General features: G+C 35.7%; 1 protein-coding gene across 1 annotated transcript in view; it reads left to right on the top strand.

Moving 5' to 3' along the window:
* The window catches only part of LOC123527414 (uncharacterized), a 29898-nt gene extending 6134 nt beyond the window's left edge, over window positions 1-23764 (top strand). Inside the window, exons 2-4 of the mRNA XM_045306843.2 lie at window positions 17773-17908; window positions 22917-23028; window positions 23688-23764. Coding sequence (XP_045162778.1) covers window positions 17773-17908; window positions 22917-23025 — 245 coding nt within the window. The 3' untranslated portion in view covers window positions 23026-23028; window positions 23688-23764. The remainder of the gene's footprint in view (window positions 1-17772; window positions 17909-22916; window positions 23029-23687) is intronic.
* The last annotated feature ends 303 nt before the right edge of the window (window positions 23765-24067 follow it).

The raw sequence follows: 24067 nt of genomic DNA on the forward strand, positions 1-24067 counted from the left end.
TGAACTGCATATGAAATCAAATTTTATAGCTGTGCCTTTTCCTTTCAGTATATTTTTAATAATAGATATATTATAAGAAAAATACAGTGTCACGCTACAGCTGCTAAAAACATAACATTTATTTTGTCGCGCGTAAAAAAACGCAATGACGAATTTTCCGTTCATAGACATAGATTTCCCTGCGCTTTCGTGAATCTAGATTAGATTTGAATTATCCGAACCCCATTTCTTTTCTTTCTATGGCTAATGCCTAATTCACATTTGACCCGGGCGCCGTGCGATAATTCCTTGCGGAATTTGGGGCATCGTAGATGGCTACGGGCTACGGCGTATGTGTTCACATTATATACGAGTATCGTGCCATTCTTTGTACAGGCTCTTTGAGAAGGCCGGGAGAAATCCATAACGGACGCTGCGCGTAGATTATACGGAAATCGTGCAATTTCAGTGCAGTTACCGTGCAGTCTCCGCAAGCTTCCCACGGAAATTGTACGACGTCCATACTGCTTCCGTGCATGCAGAGGCTGAGCGGAGAAGACACGGTGACGGTATAAGCCTGGACGGCAGTCTAGGTGCTTAGAAATTCTGGGGATCAGTCTGTCCACCATCTCCCGAAACATGGTTGGCTCGATTCTGAGGTAAGCTTAGAAGTCCCCATGGGATTCCCGCATCAACTCCTGCATCGCGGTGTCGTAGTGTCCCAGGGTGGCCCGTCTCAGCAGCAAGGTCTTCACGCACACCGTCCTTTTCCTGTGCCTCTTTCGGACCTGCTGCTCAATTAAGGACGACCAGGCTTGTAATCATCTGCTCTCTTCTCCTGGCCTGCCTCAACTCTCTTAGTCTTAGTGGTACTATGATTTCTCCGAAGAATATATAATATCTATCTGAAAATTGTTTGCGGCAATGATGCGGCCGCGGCAGGGTTGTCGCGCGATGATTGCTTAATATCCGTGCGTTTTCACGGGTACCGCACGGGGCAGCAAGCGGCTACCTCGTTGCAGCTGTGCGAGGGCCGTGCGAAGGTCCCCACGAGTCTACAATCTCTGTACGATTTCTCTTAGGCAACATGTCTACGAAAAATGACCGTAATTATTCTTTGTATCAAAGAATGTGATTTTAGAAAGCCCAGAGCATTACTTTTATGCGAAAATGATTATGTATAGCTATATACCTTTTCACAATAGCGAAAATGACAGTTTAAGTTTACATTAATTTTCTAATAAATGATCCAATGTAAACTTTGTTTCATAAACAAGAATTACCTTATTCTATGCACATCCCATCTGTCATTTTTTTTTAAAAATAGTGTCTTTCTTGATATTACTTTTGTATTATTATCATTATCTTAATTTATTGATTACAAATAGATTAACTGAACTTAAAAGACGTTATGTACTATTCACAGAAAAAAAACGAAAAAATGAGTCACATATCTACCCATCAGTAAGCTTTCAAATGCACGCCAAATCGCACGAAATGACTTCTTGCTTTAAAAATTTTCTGGGGGAGGTCCCCATACCCCCACCTGCGGCAGGGGGGGGGGGGGAAGCCCCTTCCACACATACCCCAACTCGTCGTTTCACGACTCGTACCCCCCTCCGAGAAATTCTGGTTACGCCTATGATGTTCTGTCTTACATATTACTGAATAGTCCGTTTATGTTCGTTAAGTTTTTCATTTATCCTTCATGAATATATCTAATGTACACGTGTTATACGACAAAATTGAGGGGACTTTTCAAAAGTTTTTAAATACAATGTCGGACACTTAAGTGACCTTTGCATTTCTTTCATCATCTGAGCTCACATTATGTGCCTTGTTTTCTTCCTATCGTGCACTATCGGTCGTTATTATCAACTGCATGGCTTGTTAACTCTCTAGTGGTCATAAGTTTGGCCCATTTTAATGACACTTGATCAGAATATTTTCTTCAATAAAACAGCAGTAGAAAATGATACTGGATCATTTGGCGTCGTGAGGCCACTAGATTACATTGTAAATAAATAGAAATCCTCAATTTCTACATGTAATATGTATATGAATATACCTAGTAACCTTGTTTTTGACCCAAAGATTATCCAGTTTCCAATAATAATACATTGTATAAAGTCTCTGATCAGGTTTCGTTTAGATCAAGTAATAATAAGTATTTTTCTATGCTCAGATGTAATCTATAATCTCAGATTCAGGTTTTATAGAGACAATTATACTGACTGCTTTCCTGTAGATCTTTTTGAAAATTTTGTCCCAATGAACAATTGACTGTCACTTCAAGTCAATTATTCATACCTATAATAGGACATTTCTGTCAATTTTTCTGTTCATATTTTATTACACAATATTTGTATTTCTCTTGATAAAGTGTAGGTTCTATTCTGTTCGTAAACATTAAAGAAAATGATTGGGGAGACGTTTATTTGCTGCCATTAAATTACAATAGTTTTAGATTTAGTTACTGTGTTGAAATTTAGAAATAAATAATTTAAATATTTGAATGAAATATGATGTGACGACACTCCGTTGTTAAAAGAAGACGTACAAATGAACATTTCGGAGTTGCAAGAGTTAAATGATCCGGAATATTTCAGATTCTAAAATTGAAATGTTTACACAATTCAATGCATTACTACTTGGATACTGGAATATACGAAGGGTATCCCAGAAGTTACGTCCTTGTTCACAAATGCAAACACCAATCTGTTTGAAATTAAGTATGGTTTGCCGATTATAAACAAAATTTCATTTTTTTCCCTAATCTCGATATATCAGCATCCATAGCAACTGATCTCCCTTTACCCGGTACAGACATTAATATGGGCGTCGTCAGTTAATATCACTGAAAAGCGGATAAATTTTCCGCGAAATGACGTGACGTTTACATTGACGTAATCATATGGGAAAATTAGACCCATCGCGAAAATCACCACAAAAACCGATTGGCCAGGTAAATCGGCTGTCGAGACTGTTCGCTAGTTTTCGGCCTACTCCGTATTTCAGGCCGATGTCTAACCCTTCAAGGCTTCGCCAATGTACAGTTACATTAATACTTTTGATCATATGGATTTAGGGATATTGTTAAGTCTAATTTACAGTGATTGCAAAGATAGATTAGAAAATAGAAACCTAAATGGCTATTGGTGGTTTATTCAGAATACCATTTATAACGGTATTCTCAACAAACACATTATTATAAAACCAAACAATGACTTTCCAAAAGCAATTTCTACTTTCTTACAATCAGATGGAAACTCGCTTTTATAATACTTTCTTTGATGTTCATGATTATGAAATAAAGATTTTAAGTAGTTTTTTATGTAATCAAATAACTGCACATTTATTATTATGTCGTGAGCGGTGTCCAACTAGCTTAGAATTTATGCCAGCTCGAAGATCGAAATTCAACTTCATAACTTATTGAAATTTGATACTAAGCTACACCTGAAGATTGAAAAACGTCAAATTGCAAAATAGCTTTTAATTTCGGCCAGCTCAATGATCGAAATTTATAATATTCCAAAAGCCAAATTTCGATCTCGTATTGAATGAACAGCCTATTCCAAGACTGATGAAATGAAAAAGTCAAATATCGAGCAAGCAATTAGTGTCGAGCCATCTCGAAAATCGTACTTCAAATTTTGAAAAGCTGAATTTCAGTATAATACTGAAACTGCGATCTGCTCAAGATTCAAAGATTAAAAATCGTGTAAGATCGGATATATCGAAATTCAAGTTAGTTTTTATGCCTCCGGCATCTACTGATGCGGGAGGCATATAGTGATTGTCCTGTCCGTCCGTCCGTCCGTCCGTCCGTCCGTTCGTTCGTTCGTTCGTTCGTTCGCCCGTCCGTCCGTCCATCCGTACGAGGTTAACCAAATGGGACCGTTTCGTCTAGCATCAATACCCCTTACTAGAATGACTTGATACTAATGCAGATGTAACCTGTGACCATTCCTCATCTTCAGACATCACCTGACCTTGACTTTGAACTTGACCTCGTTTTGGACTTAGGTTGCTTTGTATCGACAAGGATGCCACCGGGGGCATCAAGCGTTTATTGAACACAGCTCCTTGTTAAAGATCTAAATAGATTATTCTCGGTATTATATTTCAAGCATGCTCGAATTTTCAAAGCAATCGAATTTAAAATTGGTATTGAATGTGAAACTATCTTTTAAACAGCCAGCTTCCGGGAAAACCCAGTACTGGTGTCATATGAGAAGTCATGGTCGTGACCCCTTTCACGGATGCTCGAACCCACGACCCCTGGGTTGAGCGGCCGACACATTATTCACTGGACGACCGCTCCCCTCAAAATATTTGAATTTCGGTCATTCTGCTGGATCTAATTTCAATTCTGCCTCGAAATTCGACGAATTCTTTTTATTTTAATTTTGATTTCCTAGTCTGTGCGAAATTCAATGTAACCGAAATTCAACATCATCCTTTCAAAATTTGAATTTTGATTTTCTACTTCTAACTTGCCCAAAATATGCCGCCTAAAATTTCAACGTTTCTTTTTTAAATTTTGAACTTCGATCCTCAAGCTGTTTAAAATTGACTATTGGCTGTAAACAAATCATATTATGGAGCGTCCGATAATTTTATAAATCTGTACATGTGTGCTGTTTAGCGGATGAGAAGATATCAGTCTTAAATTCCGTAAGGATTGACGGAAACATACGAGAATGTTCGAGTCTTTCCGATAAGGAAAAAAACCTATACTCATCTGCAAAATGCTTAAAAAAGACCATTTTCTTCTTCACCTAGAAAACTGAAATTAGTATGAAACAATAGCTAAATGAATATAGATTACTAAGTCGTTTGCAAAGGTCTTTAAGCACACATAATAATCTATTTATTCTTTGTTTCAGCAAATTATCCATATTTTACTATATTTCTAATTGTAGGTAGACAGACATAAAGTATACGCAAAAAAGACCATTTTCTTTTAAATTCATTTTTAAAATAAAATATTCATAAGAAAGACAATGCATTGAATATTATCACATCGTTTGCAAAGCTAAAATACCTATAATACTTTTTCCATGAATTTAATAAAGTAAAGGGCTCCTTCTTTGCGCTATAAAAAATATTTTCACTCGTGTGAAAAATCGATGGGCCTAATTTTCCCATATGTTCCTGAAAATTTCAACGTCATAGCTATTTCCGTTTAAATTTCGCTGTAACTTTACCACAGGGGAGGAAGTGTTACACGAAGGACGGAGTTCTTCTGATAACCTGTCATGTTTTCCTCTGATTACTGTTACGGAGTTCCTGGAAAACGTTACAGAGTTCTTCTGATATCTGTATGACAAAACAAAGAATCAGTCGACAAAACATAGTTCTCTAACATTATTAACAGAATTCCTGTTCTTCTACATAAATACTTAAACGTTAATTGGTACAGCATTCGGAGGATAAAAATCACTGTCGGCGTTTTGTTTGCCAAAAAATAGTAAATATTTATCTCTTTTTTGCAAAAGTAAAAATTGTTTCTCTAGATCAGTGGTATGTACGTCTGCTGAGACATGGTTTAACACGTGAAACACAGTATATTGATGTCTATCAAGCGTTTAATGACAAAATCCGAAATTTTGATAGAAAATTATCTAAAAGAAGTTGATTAAAATATGTTTCAACCATATTTTATGCACATTTGCATCGATAAAGACCCTCTTTAGGCATGCAGTTATAATACGAGGTAGAAAAATCAATGTGGGTCTAATTTTTCGTGGTTTTATAGAATGTTTCAGTTGTGGGGTGCTTCTTCTGGATGTGTTACAGATTTAGGATGATACTTTTTGGAATACATTTTGACAATATACAATACCAGGATAGCAAATAAAATTTAGATACCATGAATTATGCGGGATTTCTTGTAAGATGTAACAAATATATTATACCAAGTGCATTTTTTTCTAATTTCGAAATTCTAAATCTGATTCAACAGCTATATATAATAAAATGATATATAAACATTTTTAATGGAAAGCTAGTGTTCTATATCTAATGTATATGATACCATAATCACCAATTCGCATTGAATCGTCGTTTGCACTTTAATAAGCTGTTCTTTCATAAATAGTACCTGTTTATGCTACATGTATTAAGCTAGCAAACGATGTGTCCTAGCTTCGGAAGAGCTTGGCAATGCGTGTCTTCATCAACGATTTCAATTCCTCATAAGCTTAAAAAAAAATATCCTCTCGGAATCGGTAATGGAGAACTTAAGAAATTAATTGGCTTTTTTCACGACAACTCGCACATGTGCAATAAAACTTCATTTCAAATAACAAAACATGTATACGTGTTTACTGGTGGAACAACCATCGAATCATAGTCTGCCTGCAGGCGCGTAGCTGCCTACAAGCAGATATGCATCTGCGCAATGAAGATTTGGCAAGCATGCACAATCAAATAGGCTAATCTGAAGCATTGAATCTGTTTGGTCACAGTTAGGAGCCTAAATCATTTAACAGAGGATTTTATACGCAGTTCATAGTTAAAATGGATAGTTTCAGGATTTTCATCTAAAAGTATATGCGTCTTTGTCTTTGTGTGTATGACGGTGGCAAGGGCTTTTCAGGACTGTGCGCCATTAGAAGGCATGTCTCAGGACTGTAGGCATTGCGTAAACGCGAGCACGAGCACATTAAATTCGGGTTGTTCAAAAATTAGGAGATACCTTATAAACATAGTAACTCACTCTCTTTTTAGATTTGAACGAAAGTAACTAATTTATGTGAATATAAATAAATAAACACATAACATTTTTCGATATCGCTCCGCGATATCTTTGGTGATTTATTTAGAGGTTATGGAAAAACATTTAGCAACCGATGTATTTAGAGATTGTTCAAACGATCGGTCAATTTGCATGAAAAAGGGATGGGAGATTTGCTCTGAATAACTTGTATCATCAACTGTTCATCATATGTGATTCTTGACATATCACAACCGACATCTTGTCCCGTTAGGTGGACTTTCCTGTGTTTTTAAACGTCGTTACAGCAACGCCACTCTAGTACATGACTGACTGCCTCAAATGACAAAATAAATGTTGTTTAGCAGTATTTACATCTAACAACAGAATCCTGAAGAAGGAAATAGTATCGTCCTAAATCTGTAACACATTCAAAAGTAGCACCCCACAACTGTAACATATCCGGCTAAACTGCAACATTCTATAAAACCACGAAATATTAGATCAACAGTAATTTTTCTACCTCGTTTTATAAGTCCATGCCTGAAGAGGGTTTTAATCAATGCAAATTTGCATGAAATACGGTTGGAATATCTTTTAATCAATTTCTTTTAGATATTTTTCTATCAAAATTTCGATTTTTTTTTCATAAAACGCTTGATTGACATCAATATACTGTGTTTCGCAGGTTAAGCCATGTCTCAACAGATGTGCATATCACTGATCTAGAAAAACAATTTTTATTTTTGGAAAAAGAGATAAATCTTTACCACATCTTTGGCAAACAAAGTACCGACAGCTATTATTATCCTCCGAATGCTGTAACGTTATCCAGGAATACTGTAACAGAAGCATCCTAAATCTGTAACATGATATCCTCCACAACCGAGTCTCGTGTAACAGTTCCTACCCCGTGATAATGGGCACGCGACTAGGCGTGCGATCGAAGAAAATATAATAGAATATTCAAAATGATAAGGAGAAAGTGTAACATAGGTCTAGGAGCAACGGGACCTGAAGGACCCCCTCCCACAACTATGAGAGTTTGGGTACAGCATGTATTTTGCACCCCCCCCCCCCTCTCCCCGTCGTCCCCCAAACTTTAAATTTAAGAAAGAGATTTTTTCCTAGAATTAACAGAAAAGACCATTTGAGAGAGCATTTATATAAGAATTTGATGCAACGCAAATAGTCCAAAGATTATAGAAACGTAGGAAGTGCATATATTGCTTTAGTGTAATGTACTTTGAGAGAGAGAGAGAGAGAGAGAGAGAGAGAGAGAGAGAGAGAGAGAGAGATTTAACATAACTATGCATACCAAACCTGAACCTGAAAGAAATAGAATGCATTATAGCTGACGAAGGTTTTCATATACGCCGAAACCTAAACCGAAATAAAAAGGAAACCGAAACAAAAACATGCACGTTGGGGGCCTAAATCGGGCTGAAGATGATTAAAAAGAACATTTTTCCTTGCTCATGCAAAATGTATGTCAAATAATATATAGGCTTCTTGTCGTGCAATTCCACGGGAATTAATCTCTCTATGTTTATATATGTTATGCGTAATATGCTATCCGTTTCTTATTTTGGCGGGAAAACTGCACGTGTTTTCTATTGTGCTCCACCGGTTCATTAACATAAAGTTACATGTTGCCGTCATGGTTTCATATCAACAGAAATGATAATGATTTTATCATAGAACGTAATGTTGAATTATTCTGTAAGTTAACCAAATGAAAATGCGCGATTCTGAGTTTGAATGAATTTCGTTTCTGTACGACGGTGACTAGCTGTTTATGATAATTTTCTTTCGGAAATATTAATATTTTGATTATGCATTAAACTTCAAAAAGAACGTTAAGTTGAATCACAAAATGACTGTTAATGACGATCCTTTCACTTATTCTGGCGGACAAAAATTTAATTGCCAACTGAGCAATGTTTAATATATCCCTGTACACCTCGTACTCTCACAAGCTCATATACTCTCCGTTTTCAAGGACAAACATGTACAAGTTGTGGATCGAATTGGATACGATTAACCAATGTTGCTATAAAATATTATTTTAAAAATAACAATAAAACGTTAAATTGATACCTTTGGAAAATAGACCATGGCCCGTTCTACATTTATTTTATCACAGTAGTGACTAAAGGTTCATTCGCACATCCAGCCAATTTTCTCGGAGGGGGCCCGAACGAACCCTCACTATGACCAGGAAGGTCTAATAAGTATTGATCAGTCGTTCCAGCTATGACAAACACGTGTCTTCACACACTAAATGTTTTGATGTGTGTGAGTTGTGTGGATGTTAACCGTTTAAAGGTACAGGGTTGTTAATAAGTTTTTGTTGAACAGGTTGACTAGAAAATGAGTCGTTCAGCTAGGGGGGTTCGGGGGCATGCCCCCAGGAAAATTTTGAAATTCAGCGCTTCATTTCCTGCCTTCTGGTGCATTTTAGGAGCATTTAAGAACACCTTTTCCACTGCAATTTTAGATATAATATACCCTTTATTTTCACAGTTTTATGGGCTAACCTGTTAATTTGAGAAAAATGATAAAATTAAGTTTTCTTAAAGGTAAAATTCTTAGTTTCTTTGAGATAATTAATATAAATATGAATTACGTCGGGGTCGTATGTAGCAGCAGCCACATACACTTTGAATGCGGTTCTAATGTTGCCTTTTCAAAAAAAACATTTTCTTTCCTTCTTCTCTTCTTTCCTTTTCTTTAAAGGATTTTCCGGGGGGGGGGGGGGGGGGGGGGGGTCCGGACCCCCGACCCCCCCCCCCTCTGGATCCGCGCATGAGGAATTTACATGCAAAATATGGAGTCTTAAAGAAAATGTGTTTAAGTTATTATTTTTCTGTATGTTTTCCGAATACTCACTAGTCTAGGGCATGAATTTAAAATTTGGCGTTTCAGTGGAACATTTACTGAAACTGATATTTCTTTATTAGATCCGGGTCCTAAATATAACTTAAAAATACAGAAATATTAACAAGATTATTTAGGAAAAATCAGTATTTCTATTTCTAAACGGCCACGATGGCCTTTGTAAGTATGGACATATTTTAAGTCTCACCGGCGCAAATAATTTGAGTAGTAGACATCTAACCTTTTTATGTTAAAAATCACGCACATTTGTTTTTCTTTTTAGAAATCTCCTTGTTTATTTTTTTGGTTTTTATGTGTTTGTTTCTTTCTATTTTGTTATCTATTTATTTATTTATTATGTTGAGATGGCCTAACATAAATTCACCCAAGTATTAACTTGATACGATAACAAACACAGTCTTGTCAAATATTAACTCGGGCATTTTAGTTTTGAGTTGACACCTAGTTTATTGCGCGACGGGCGCCGCAATATTGGAAAGTCGATGTAACGTCATATAGCATTACGGTCTATGGGGAAAAAGAAAAATGCAAGATTATTTCTTTAAAATACACTTTATTGAAAAAAGGTCTAGAGATATTGATGTATGGTATATAAATATGTATTTTTGTACGACTTTACCGATACTGATAATTCAGAAACGAGGTAAAAGTAACAGGTGAAACAGACTTTACTTTAGTATACAATGTATACTAAAAATGAAATCTTATTTAACAATCGGAACGATACTTGTTTTTACGTGTATCAATCCCGTTCCATGGTTGACATCGATTTTAGACGTATTGGTAAGAGTGTTGTCCCATCGGCTTGCTAGTTTTCTCCAAACGGCCAAGAAATATTTCGTATGCCACTGTCCATCATTATAGCCTTCATTATTGAGTAATAGCCTCGCCCGGCTTCAGAAGGTCCCTTTGATAGGTTTGAAGTGTTGCTCCCGGAAGTCTTGTTGTTGAGCATTCCCTCGGTTTATTAAAGCTACAAGCAAGCATTTCTTTAACATTGTCAAAAGTTTCGTTTGTCTAAGAACTTTAATAAGGATGCCTTCTTAGAATCTCTCAATAGAATATTTATAAATTTCTTTTTTGTATGCAAATCTTGTTTCCTGATTTCTGTTTTTCATTTTTTTTTACAGTTTTTATTTCACAAAGCGTTGTCGTGTTAAGTCAGGACTGTTGAAAACTCTGTAAACCTCTAATAACTATTCGAGATATATTTACTGTAAGATTCAAACTATTATGCAATTTCCTTCATAATGTTCAAAAAATCATTCTAATAATAGACAGATCTACGATGTAAAATATGTTTTTCTTATACACAAATTATCCTTAAAGAGAATTCCTATAGTTTTTTTCCTTTCATAGAATTTTTTTAAATTCACATATATGATAGGACAATTTGTGCTGAAAACAATGAACAAATAAGAACAATAGATCACCAGGCTTGTTTTTGGAAAAATTGTTTTGAACACACCCACTGTTGCTGAAACTGTTAGCGATTTTTCAACATTTTCATAATTTTCTGCTTTTTTATAAATACCAACCAAAATATACATCAAAACAGCACAATAAGATTTTTTTTCTTTTTACAGATTTTACTATATACTTATTTGATATCATAGTCATATTTGTAATACTCTATCCTTACAATAATGGGTACAAATGAAAAACAAATTGTTTCGTATTTACTTTTGTGAACTTCTTTCAGTGAAAAATACCCATAGTGAAGAATATTTTTTTAAATTTTGAAAAATTTCTTTCATAGAAATTTTTCCAGTTATTCTTGTGTATAGATGATTGTATTGTGAGCATAAAAATGGCTAAAAATGTATTGGTCACCAGGCTTAATTTTATGTTAAGACCGCTAGAATACAACACCTGTTCGGACGAAAATGGCGCGAACTTGGCCAAATTGATTACATGTATGTCTGCTAGAAGTTAAAAAAAAGTTTTAAAACTTCTTAATTCTTTCTATAATTGAATACCAAATAATCTGAAAGGTGATATTGTCTTATCAGTACTATGTCAATTATCTTACATTATATGAACAACACTGTCTTTGTACCAAAATGCGATGTGAAAACACAACCACAAAAATATACCTGTCAGGCATGATACTTGTCAATACAACATAAACCAGTATCAACATTTGATTACTGATAAAACTTATCAAAAATGTTATTTCATTCAAGATTCCTCATATCTAAGACTGTCTGTAACATGTTTCAACAAATGTTGACTGCAATTCAGTTTTTCATAGAAAGTGTCGGCTGCGCAGAAAGATGCGCATAAAAAACTATCGGAATTCCCTTTAAATCTTAAACTTAAATTCATAAAATACATGGAATAATCTCTCTCTTTTCTTTTCGGAAGTCCGTCTTAAATGCTTATAATGCATTGAAATATTTTACTAATGAAACAATTTCCAGCTAATTAACAAGTACTACAATTCATATTGAAACATAACCGCAACTACTCTGAAGCAATCTCCAGGTTTGACTGCCAGGGTCGCATGTCTAGCGACATTATTCTCTAAGACTCAATAATAAACTTCATGTTCCATATTAATACATGCTCGCTTTCCTAGCGACATAATTCCCCTAAGACTCATAAAATAAGAAACTTCTTGTTTCATAAACGGTCGCATTTCTTGCGACATACTACTATGTCACGGCTACTAAACGCTAGCGCCACCACCAAATTGTGGTGATAAGGAAAAGAGCTATCGACATTTCCGCGGTGCAGCTATCGCCCGTTTGAAAATGTAAACACGTGAGTAAAATTTATATATTATCTTATATTTTTATTGATAGAACTTTTTTCAAAAATCGAAGAATGTAGTTCCGTGTTACAACACTTTAACTAGCGGTTGGCTATGATTTTATTAAAATAATATGCAAATTGTGGTGTCAGGAGCTATTCTCCCGAATCTGACAGTCGCACATTTTCATATCGGCCAGTATTCGAACACCATTTCGATTAATGGACACACTGTAAGAACATACCTGCGCATGCAAATAGTGTAGAAATGATAAATAACTATATAGGCACACACCATGAATAATAGAATCTCGGGTTAGAAGAAATATTCCAGGATTTTTAAAAGTGGTGGCGCTATAACTCTAGTGATGGCGCTATACAGTAGTGGTGGCGCTGTTACGGCATTCAGTAATACGAACTGCTGACGCATCCGGACCAAAACAAACACCAACATTCTCTAACTGATAATATTCCTGCAAGGAATCATGTTATTAAAGAAAGAAAAACACGATCATAGTTTATTTGTCTTTATGAAACATTCTCTATCCAAGAAAAAAAAGAGAACAAAATACTCACAGACCCTTGGGACTCTTGTAGTCAAAGTAAATTTCCTTTGTTTAAAATGTTAATGTAGAATTATTTTCTAACCTTTAAATATTCTACCTAAATACAAACGTAAGTGTACTTTAAATTCAGGTCATGAAAAATAGTAGCAATACTTTTATTTCAAACAAAGATTTGTGTAGAATTTATTTGTTATATTTAGATTCTGAAAGTTACTTGCCTTTGTATTTTTACGTCGTTTGCATGCATTGTAAATAAAAGACCATACTTTCACAATTCTTTCTAAACAGTACAGTACATTTTCAATTCCAATCGATTAAATATGATTAATCAATACAGCTTAGATGCACAATCTGAATCCATATACATGTAGATTATTTTGCGATCATGTACAGGTTACTACATGTATTTTGTTGAGTAACGTAATTTGGGTGTAGTGTGGGATAGAATGGTAACATCAATTATTGTAGAAATTTCCGCGGCTTCCAGTCAGACATTTTCATATTTTAAAATTGAATATATCAGCCACTAATCATATACAACAGCGCCACCACTACTGTATAGCGCCACCACTTGGGTGATAGCGCTACCATTTTCAAAAATAGTCGTGTTTTAACTTTTTAACTGTGTTTTTTCGTACTTCTTTGGTGTACTGGAATACGTGTTATTCAGTTCTACACGATTTGCATGCGCAGGTATGTTTTTACAGTGTGTCTTATCATCGGAATGGTGTTCGAATACTAGCGATATAAAAATATGCCACTGTCAAATTCAGGAGAAAAGCTCCTGGCACCACAATTTGCATAATATTTTAATGAAATTACAGTCAACCTCTAGTAAAAGTTTTGTTACACGGAACTACATTTCCCGATTTTCGAAAGAAGTTCTATCAGTAAAAATATAAGATCAAATATAAATTTTACTCACGTGTTTACAAGTAGAAACGGGCGATAGCTGCACCACGGAAATGACGATAGCTCTTTTCCTTATCACCACAATTTGGTGGTGGCGCTAGCGTTTAGTAGCCGTGTATGTATAAGCATTACACATGCTCTATGATGGTTTGTGACACATCATACAATCGATACATCATAATAATACGTTTAGCGTTACACACGCCTCACAGACGTTGAGTGGAAACTTTAAAAAATCTTCTTGTGTGAAACTACTGGCCTGATTCTAAAATAATTTTTACACAAATGGTCCTTGTGACCCTCTATCAAGATTGTTCAAATTATTTTGATTTGTAAAAAAACATGGCCGCCAGATGGCGTGGTCAATTTTTCCTATATGTATATAGTCGAAACTTTAAAATTCTTCTTGTGTGAAACTGCTAGCCCGATTTAAAAATAATTTTACACACATGGTTCTTGTGTGACCTTCTACCAAGATTGTTCAGATTATTCCGATTCGTCAAAAAACATGGCTGCCAGGGGGGCGTGGTCACTTTTCCCTTTATGTATACCATACTTGTTCAAATTATATTGGCTTAAGGTAAAAAATAAATGGCCACGCCCCTGTATGACATGTACTTAATTAGAAACTTTGAAACTCTTCTTCTCTTAATCAATAATAGTTAGAGCCTTGATATCAGATTTGTAATGTCTACCGTAATTGTTCAAATTATTGCCCTATGTTCAAAAGTGTGTGTGACATGTATATAATATAGGCTTACATAGAAGAAACCTAACTCTGTACTTATACAAACACACCTGACGCCTTGTACACAGGTGAGCGCTTTAGGGTCAATGGACCTCTTGTTATAATTACTCTTTCATTTATCCCGTTATTCAGCTGTCAAAACAATTAGTAATTTTGAAACATACATTGCTGGACAATGCATAAACTGGGTGAAATAATGACACCTGTCAGTTATTACACATGACTGATTTCTAGACCGGGAAGTCAAGTGTGAAAAGGAATGCAAAACTATTCTTCAAGTACATGACTTATTACCGACCGAAAAGCTAACTGAAAAGAATGCTTAAAAACTGTTTGGTATAATGGATTTTTTTTAAACCATTATACCACAAATCCCCTTAGGGTTCTGCAGATGTTAAAACACGAAAAAAACTAAAAAAACCCAACAAAAACAACATGCGTAATCCCTACATTAATAACAATTTGCCTTATGACAAAAGAAATGTTAAATTATTGTTAATAATTTAAACATTATTCTAATATGCCTTTCTTCTGTTAAAACACTCTTACGCTAGAATGACGTCACGTTAACGTGCGGTGACGTCAATGTTTTTGTTGCGACCAAGAAAGAGCGCTACTATATTTCATCTACTGTTTTAGATTAAGGGCATATTAGAATCGAAATAATTTATAGCAAAACCGTGTTTTAACACTACTTATGCACGATGGGCGGTTATACGTCGGGCGTAATAATTTCACGAGGACGCAGCCCGAGTGAAATTATTTGTACGATTCTTTTGCACACACTTTTGCTATAAATTATTTCTTAAATATTCTAATATGCTTGTCTCGGTTAAAACACGCTTACGCTAGAATGACGTCAAATTAATGTGCGGTGACGTCAATATTGTTTAAGATTAAGGGCATATTAGAATCGAAATAATTTATAGCAAAATCGTGTATTAACACTATTTATTCACTCGGGCGGTAATACGTCGTACAAATAATTTCACTCGGGCTGCGCCCTTGTGAAATTATTACGCCCGGCGTATAACCGCACATCGTGCATATATAGTGTTAAAACACTCTTTTGCTATAAATTATTTCCTAAATATTTTTCAAAACATTAAGACACCTGATCGTTTAACAATTCGATATTCATTTTTGCGGAGAAACCTTATTCAAGCTTTCTGAAAGAAGCGACCGAATGCAGATCTGGAAAGTATTATTCTACGTCAGGAAAATGCACCGGCTTATGAGCGGCATCAACACAGCTTGAGATCAGTGTCTTCGAATTCAAGTTGTTAGAGAATCCGCCCTATAATAGTCCTGATCTGGTCCCCATGGACTTCCGTACTTTTCCGGAAATCAAAGCCCAGTTACGCGGCCAACGCTTTGAGTCGACCTCTTACCTTATGCAAACCACACAGATAATTGTTTTTACTCTTGACATAGAGTGGTTCGAAATGGATCAGCAGATACCGGAAATGTGTAAATACCGGCGCGGATTATGTTGAAAAAGTGAACAGGGAACTTGTAATGTAACGTTTTGTAAACGTCATCGACGTTGTATATGCTCCGGTGTTTGTTATCGGTGATTTCTGATTCTTATACATTTATGTTTCGAAATATTAAATATTGTCCTGCTGATTTCTTTGTTTAAAATAACCAGTATTATTGAAAGTTATTGAAAATCAGACTGGTTCAACAATTCTGAGTGAGTTATGGCTCTTTGTTTATTTTTATAATTAACACTTTGAAAATCTTCTTGTCTAAAACCACTATCAAATTATTCCCTAGGGTCAAATATGGCCCCCGCCCCGGGGTCACATGGTTTATATAGACTTATATAGGGAACAAATTAGAAAATCTTCTTGTCCAAAACCACATGGCTTAGGACTTTGATATTTTGTATGTGACATCATCTAGTGGTCCTCTACTAAAGTTGTTCAAATTATTTCCCTATGGTGAAATATGGCCCCGCCCTGGGAGCAACATGGTTTACGTAGACTTATACAGGGAAAAACTTTGAAAATCTTCTTGTCCAAAACCTCAGGGCCTGGTGCTTTGATATTTGGTATGTAGCATCATTTAATAGTCCTCTACCAAGTTTATTCAAATTATCCCCCCTAGGGTCAAATATGGCCCCGCGCTGGGGGTCACATGTTTAATATAGACTTATATATTAGGAAAACTTTGAAAATCTTCTTGTCTTAAATCACAGGGCCTAGGGCTTTGATATTTTGTATGTAGCATCATTATCTAGTGGTCCTCTACCAAGATTATTCAAATCAAGCCCCTAAGATGAAAAGAGGCCCCACCAAGGGGCCCCAAGTTTTACATAGACTTATATAGGAATTAAAAAAGAAAAATCTTCTTGTTTGAATGTTCAAGGGTTAGGCCTTTGATATTTGGTATGTATCATTGCCTAGTTGATCTCCAACAAGATTCCGAAATGAAATTTGACCTTGATTTTGACCTAGTGACCTGCTTTCACATTTCTCAAGCTACAACCTTCAAATTTGGACCACATGCATAGTTTTGTGTACCGAAATGAACTTTGACCTTGAGATTGACCTAGTGACCTACTTTCACATTTCTCAAGCTACAAATTTGGACCACATGCATAGTTTTGTGTACCGACATGAAATTTGATCTTGACCTAGTGACCTACTTTCACATTTCTGTAGCTTCAGCCTTCAAATTTGGACCACATGCATAGGTTTGTGTACCGAAATAAACTTTGATCTTGACATTGACCTAGTGACCTATTTTCACATTTTTGAAGGTACAGCCTTCAAATTTGGACCACATGCATAGGTTTGTGTACCGAAATAAACTTTGACCCTGACATTGACCTAGTACTTACTTTCACATTTTTGAAGGCACAGGCTTCAAATTTGGACCACATGCATAGTTTTGTGTTCATTTCTACATGTTAAATGGTCAAATAGATTTATGAAATATAAAACTGGATAAAAATAAAAAATACAGCAATAACACACATTAAGATGTTGATCAGATTCCTTACAGAGAGCACATTTTTAAGATGTCGTGATTTTGGAAAAATGTATATAAGTTAATTAGTGTTCCTCACAGGGATGTAAACTAGTAACCCTTTATGTAATAAATAGTATCAAGTAATTTGGTGCCGCACACAGTTGTACAATACAAGTTTCTAAAGCCTATTGATGTTTTTTTTTTTATAGATGTGACACCACCGCCGTCAAGTAGCCTCGTTTGTTCGTCTGTGTATCACGGGCAGTGTATAGATACATACAAGTTCCAGTGTATGGGTTTAGCTATTCCAGGGGTCTGTGGAAATACAACATCCCAACATTTCAAGTAACTATACTAATATACTGTCGTTAAAAGATAATTTTCACCCGTTGAGAGTTAATGATGCACCTCTCCACCTCTCTTCGAAGAAGGTGGGGTATATTGTTTTGCAGATATCGGTCGGTCGGTCCGTAGACCAGTCGGTTTCCGGACATTTGGGCCTAAGATCATGCAAAGTGATAAGGAGGTTGGTCATGACCAGCAGATGACCCCTATTGATTTTGAGGTCAGTTGGTCAAAGGTCAAGGTCACAGTGACCCTGAACAGTTAAACGGTTTCCGGATGATAACTCAAGAATGCTTGGACCTAGGATCATGAAAGCTGATACAAAGGTTGGTCATGACCAGCAGATAACCCCTATTGATTTTAAGGTCAGTCGATCAAATGTCAAGGTCACTGTGACCTGGAACAGTTAAATGGTTTTCTGATAATAACTTAAGAACACTTAGGCGTAGAATCAATAAAGCTGATAGGGTGGTTGAACATGACCAGCAGATGACTTCTACTGATTATGAGGTAAGTAGGTCAAAGGTCAAGGTCACAGTGATCCGGAACAGTTAAACGGTTTCTGGATGATAACTCAAGAACGCTCGGGCCTAGGATCATGAAAGTTGAGAGGGAGGCAGACAACCCCTATTGATTTTTGTAGATCAAAGGTCAAGGTCACAGTGACCCGGAACAATTAAACCGTTTCCGAACGATAACTTGAGAATGCTTGGGCCTAGGATCACGACACTTAATGTGGATGTTGATCATGACCATAGATGACCCGTATTGATTCTGAGGTCAGTAGGTCAAAGTTCAAGGTCACATTGACCCAGTACAGTAAACTCTTTTCTTTTACCAACTAACTAGAGAATGCTTTGGTCTAAGATCACATTTGGTACCGAGTTTACTTATGACTGGTAAATGACCCATAATTATTGATGTGCCCGGAACATCCAGTGCACTGTGACCAAATAATTTCTGTTCCTTGTGCAATTAGTGAATGCATCAAGGGGGCATTTCGTGTTCTACGAGCTCTTGTTTACGTTTGATTCCCTTGAAATAACTGGTGTAACAATGCTCCACAATGCACTTACTACAGTGGCAGTTACAAAATATATTTGACATAAACAGTCATTGGAAATTAGTATATTGTGCAATTACGACGGTAGGATGCGTTTATCGCCCTTCCAGATTTGTTATGCACATGAAAGATTAAAAGAAGTTCGTTTGACTAGCTAGATTTCAATTCTGAATGACATGGGGGCCGTTGTTGGTTATTCCTGACAGCTGTCATTACATAATTGTCAACATACACATGTTTTATTGCAGACGGAGGTATCTGCATGCGAGAAAATGAAATGTAAATATGAGATATTTGATTATTCAATGTATTTTCTATGTCCTGTATTACAATATACGGAATGAAGTATTGAAAATTTGTTTTTTAAAAAAGCTGATGCTATTGCATGTAAAACATATCAGAATTCAGCATTCAGAATTCAGCATTATGTACAAAGAATGAGCTTAATTCCGATATACGAATTTTTAAATGCCACGTGTACCATGCGTTACTTATAAAATTAATTAATATTATATATGTAATTTTTCTTAAGCTGTTAACCTGTTTCTGATTGGTATAAAACATTTATAACAATTTCAAGTTTATCTCAAACTGCCTTGCTTCTGATTAGTTTGACTGATTTGTTAATGATTTTTTTTAACATAAATTTTATCAAATTAATGTTGGTCCTTATTCAAAAAATTATAGCTGTTATTAAACCTGTGTCTTCGATACCAGCTTTATCAAACGAAACAACTGATCATCAACTACTCGACCCAGGATGAATATATATGGATCGGAGACCTTTGCAAACATGAGCATACGCCGCATGCATGAGCGACTAACCTTTCCTCAACCCACCTAGGTCCAAACCTTAACTCTAGTTTCAAACCGAATGTCTATAAACCTTAACCTTGTCCAAAACATCACCAAGGTTAAGCACATTATCCTTTAATTATCAGCTTACTGCGACCCGGACCAGTAGAATAAGTTGATATCAAGAAGGCCCAACAAGCATGAGCAGAAGTCGCAAGTATGGGAGCCTCATTATTACATCAAAGTCCCAGTGATAATTATGGCTTCATTATTAATTATTTTTCTCTCCGATGTGGACGGTCTGGCCAAAGTAGATCAGAAGTGTTTGTATATGGCCTAATGACGTCATTGGTATACGGATATATCTTTGTCTTTTACATAGGCCACTGTTTACTAATATTTTTATATACAATATCCGGTTAGTATACACATTTGAACCTTGTCATGTGCATCAAGGTAAGATTACCAATGATTGATGATTAAATATTATACACAACTTACACTTTGCTAAACAAATACTTCACAAATTTATATATAAACAAGCTTCGCTTTTTAAAAAAGCTAGTATGTGGCCCGTTGTCAACTTAATTTTGTGAAAATACATGTACACGGCTACTAAACGCTAGCGCCACCACCAAATTGTGGTGATAAGGAAAAGAGCTATCGACATTTCCGTGGTGCAGCTATCGCCCGTTTGAAAATGTAAACACGTGAGTAAAATTTATATATTATCTTATATTTTTATTGATAGAACTTTTTTCAAAAATCGGAGAATGTAGTTCCGTGTTACAACACTTTAACTAGCGGTTGGCTGTGATTTTATTAAAATAATATGCAAATTGTGGTGTCAGGAGCTATTCTCCCGAATCTGACAGTCGCACATTTTCATATCGGCCAGTATTCGAACACCATTTCGATTAATGGACACACTGTAAGAACATACCTGCACATGCAAATAGTGTAGAAATGATAAATAACTATATAGGCACACACCATGAATAATAGAATCTCGGGTTAGAAGAAATATTCCAGGATTTTTAAAAGTGGTGGCGCTATAACTCTAGTGATGGTGCTATACAGTAGTGGTGGCGCTGTTACGGCATTCAGTAATACGAACTGCTGACGCATCCGGACCAAAACAAACACCAACATTCTCTAACTGATAATATTCCTGCAAGGAATCATGTTATTAAAGAAAGAAAAACACGATCATAGTTTATTTGTCTTTATGAAACATTCTCTATCCAAGAAAAAAAAGAGAACAAAATACTCACAGACCCTTGGGACTCTTGTAGTCAAAGTAAATTTCCTTTGTTTAAAATGTTAATGTAGAATTATTTTCTAACCTTTAAATATTCTACCTAAATACAAACGTAAGTGTACTTTAAATTCAGGTCATGAAAAATAGTAGCAATACTTTTATTTCAAACAAAGATTTGTGTAGAATTTATTTGTTATATTTAGATTCTGAAAGTTACTTGCCTTTGTATTTTTACGTCGTTTGCATGCATTGTAAATAAAAGACCATACTTTCACAATTCTTTCTAAACAGTACAGTACATTTTCAATTCCAATCGATTAAATATGATTAATCAATACAGCTTAGATGCACAATCTGAATCCATATACATGTAGATTATTTTGCGATCATGTACAGGTTACTACATGTATTTTATTGAGTAACGTAATTTGGGTGTAGTGTGGGATAGAATGGTAACATCAATTATTGTAGAAATTTCCGCGGCTTCCAGTCAGACATTTTCATATTTTAAAATTGAATATATCAGCCACTAATCATATACAACAGCGCCACCACTACTGTATAGCGCCACCACTTGGGTGATAGCGCCACCATTTTCAAAAATAGTCGTGTTTTAACTTTTTAACTGTGTTTTTTCGTACTTCTTTGGTGTACTGGAATACGTGTTATTCAGTTCTACACGATTTGCATGCGCAGGTATGTTTTTACAGTGTGTCTTATCATCGGAATGGTGTTCGAATACTAGCGAATATAAAAATATGCCACTGTCAAATTCAGGAGAAAAGCTCCTGGCACCACAATTTGCATAATATTTTAATGAAATTACAGTCAACCTCTAGTAAAAGTTTTGTTACACGGAACTACATTCCCCGATTTTCGAAAGAAGTTCTATCAGAAAAAATATAAGATCAAATATAAATTTTACTCACGTGTTTACAAGTAGAAACGGGCGATAGCTGCACCACGGAAATGTCGACAGCTCTTTTCCTTATCACCACAATTTGGTGGTGGCGCTAGCGTTTAGTAGCCGTGATGTAGTTACTTTAACATGTTTTAAACTTTTAGAAAGTTCGTTCAAATGTAATTTTATGATATGAGGATTTGCTTAACAAGAAATATTTAACAACGCCCATCGATTACAACATCTCAGACGGAGCCTATTCTATGCTGTTAAAGGAGGAATTGGTACTATTTTTCACATCCTTGGTAAACGCGACCGGAGATTGGATCCGCGACCTTCCGCACCAGAGGCGGCCGCTCAACCATTAGACAAAATTACTTCACTGAAATTGGAATCGTGTGTAATGATAGCTCAATGGTACAGCGTTCGCCTCTGGATCGAGAGCTCCGGAGTTTGAGCCCCACCGGAGAGATAAAGCATTGCAACTGGTCCGACGCAGAGCATTTATTCTTGAGAAAGCGTCTTCATATTACAATTAAGCGCAGCTGCTGGTCAACTGCAAAGAATGTATTCCTTGGCGGGAACCTTATAATCAAAAATGTAAAAAGATATATCATAGTCTACGAGCTAGTCTAGACACTTTCAATGATGTTTTAACAGCACAATTTTTCTCCCAATATTCTCCCGAATCCAGTGTACAGGTTTTTTGGCAGTGGAAGAAAGTGGTACACTGGCGTACATATTTGCTGTGTCAATTCTTTTACACGGAGCATGGCTAGTTAAATGCACGGATCATTGTTAAATAAACAATGCTAGTAAAATACACGGAGCATGCCCAGCAGCTGATCAAGTTTTTCAACTTAAATATGTTTTACAGTCTAGGATATCGGCCTGGTCATTTAGGTAACGATGCAGGAGGTAACCATGGCTTTCCAATCAAAAAGAAATCATTGTGGCTAGAAAATAGCGAGTTACATATCTATTTTAGTTCCATAGATTTTGGAGCCCTCACAGCCATACAGTGTTGTAATGGATGGAATATACCCGCTGTAGGTAACGATGCAGAAGGTAACAAGGACTTTCCAATCGGTCGGTAAAAGGTAATCTGCCTTATAATATCCTGTATCTTGTTGTTACAGTAAATAACAAGTAGTTCCGACTTTGTCCAGTCCCATAACATCCTATGATTTCTAGCCCACCAGTATGTAGCAAGCTTACCATAGATGAGACAAGTTTAAATACGTTTCAGAAGATTTAAAGTGGAATTATGTACATTTTCCTAGTAAAAGTCTTAACAGAAATAGATGTGTGTGTAAACAGGATGAAGGAAATAATAGCTTTAAAACTATTACTGGATAAAAATCCAATATACCAAATTGTTACCAATACGAAATAAAAACTTTCGAAATAAGACTTTTCTTATTTTGACTTAGCAGTCTTTTTAAGAAAAGTCAAACTGCATGCAGGAGTTGCTTCCCTTCCACTTCAGAAATCCCTATATTTAGGTAAGGGAGATTACTGCGTAGGGGATTGAGGAAAAGAACTATTATTTTACTAGTCCGATTTCTTTATTTCTAAAGCACCAACTTCAAATACTTTTGCGGCATTGTCGTTAACTTAAATGCACAGCAACCGAAAATTGCTTTTATAAAACAGTCACCAAAACACACTATAAGTTGCATAAGGCCACTTTAATGACAAAAAATATAAGTCGTAACCGCAAAGTCGTTAACTGTTACATTTATTTTTCTCGTTTTAGATTGGCGAGTGTTGCAAAATCAGTTGTGGTACTTGTTTTGTATAAAATTGGAAAATAAACATGCACAAGTACACATATGATGTTATTATACAAAAACTTTTTACTGCTTCTACCCTTGTTCAAACATACGAATTTTCGTACTAACACATGTGGCACGCCTAAACCTATTGATGTCTGCGTAATTATTCGAAATGTGTATAGTACCTTGAATTTTTAGTAAGTTCTACTTTATTTGGATATGCTTCTTTTAATTTGGATTAAATGAATGAGATTTTTATAGGTCACAAATTATCTGTTTGGCTCAGCCAATTATAATATCTTTAAAAGAACTGTTTCTGACTTCGTAGCAATGTCCTTCGTGACCTACATCCTGGTATATA

The sequence above is a fragment of the Mercenaria mercenaria genome, chromosome 14, assembly GCF_021730395.1.
Source record: "Mercenaria mercenaria strain notata chromosome 14, MADL_Memer_1, whole genome shotgun sequence".
NCBI classification, from domain to species: Eukaryota; Metazoa; Mollusca; class Bivalvia; order Venerida; family Veneridae; genus Mercenaria; species Mercenaria mercenaria.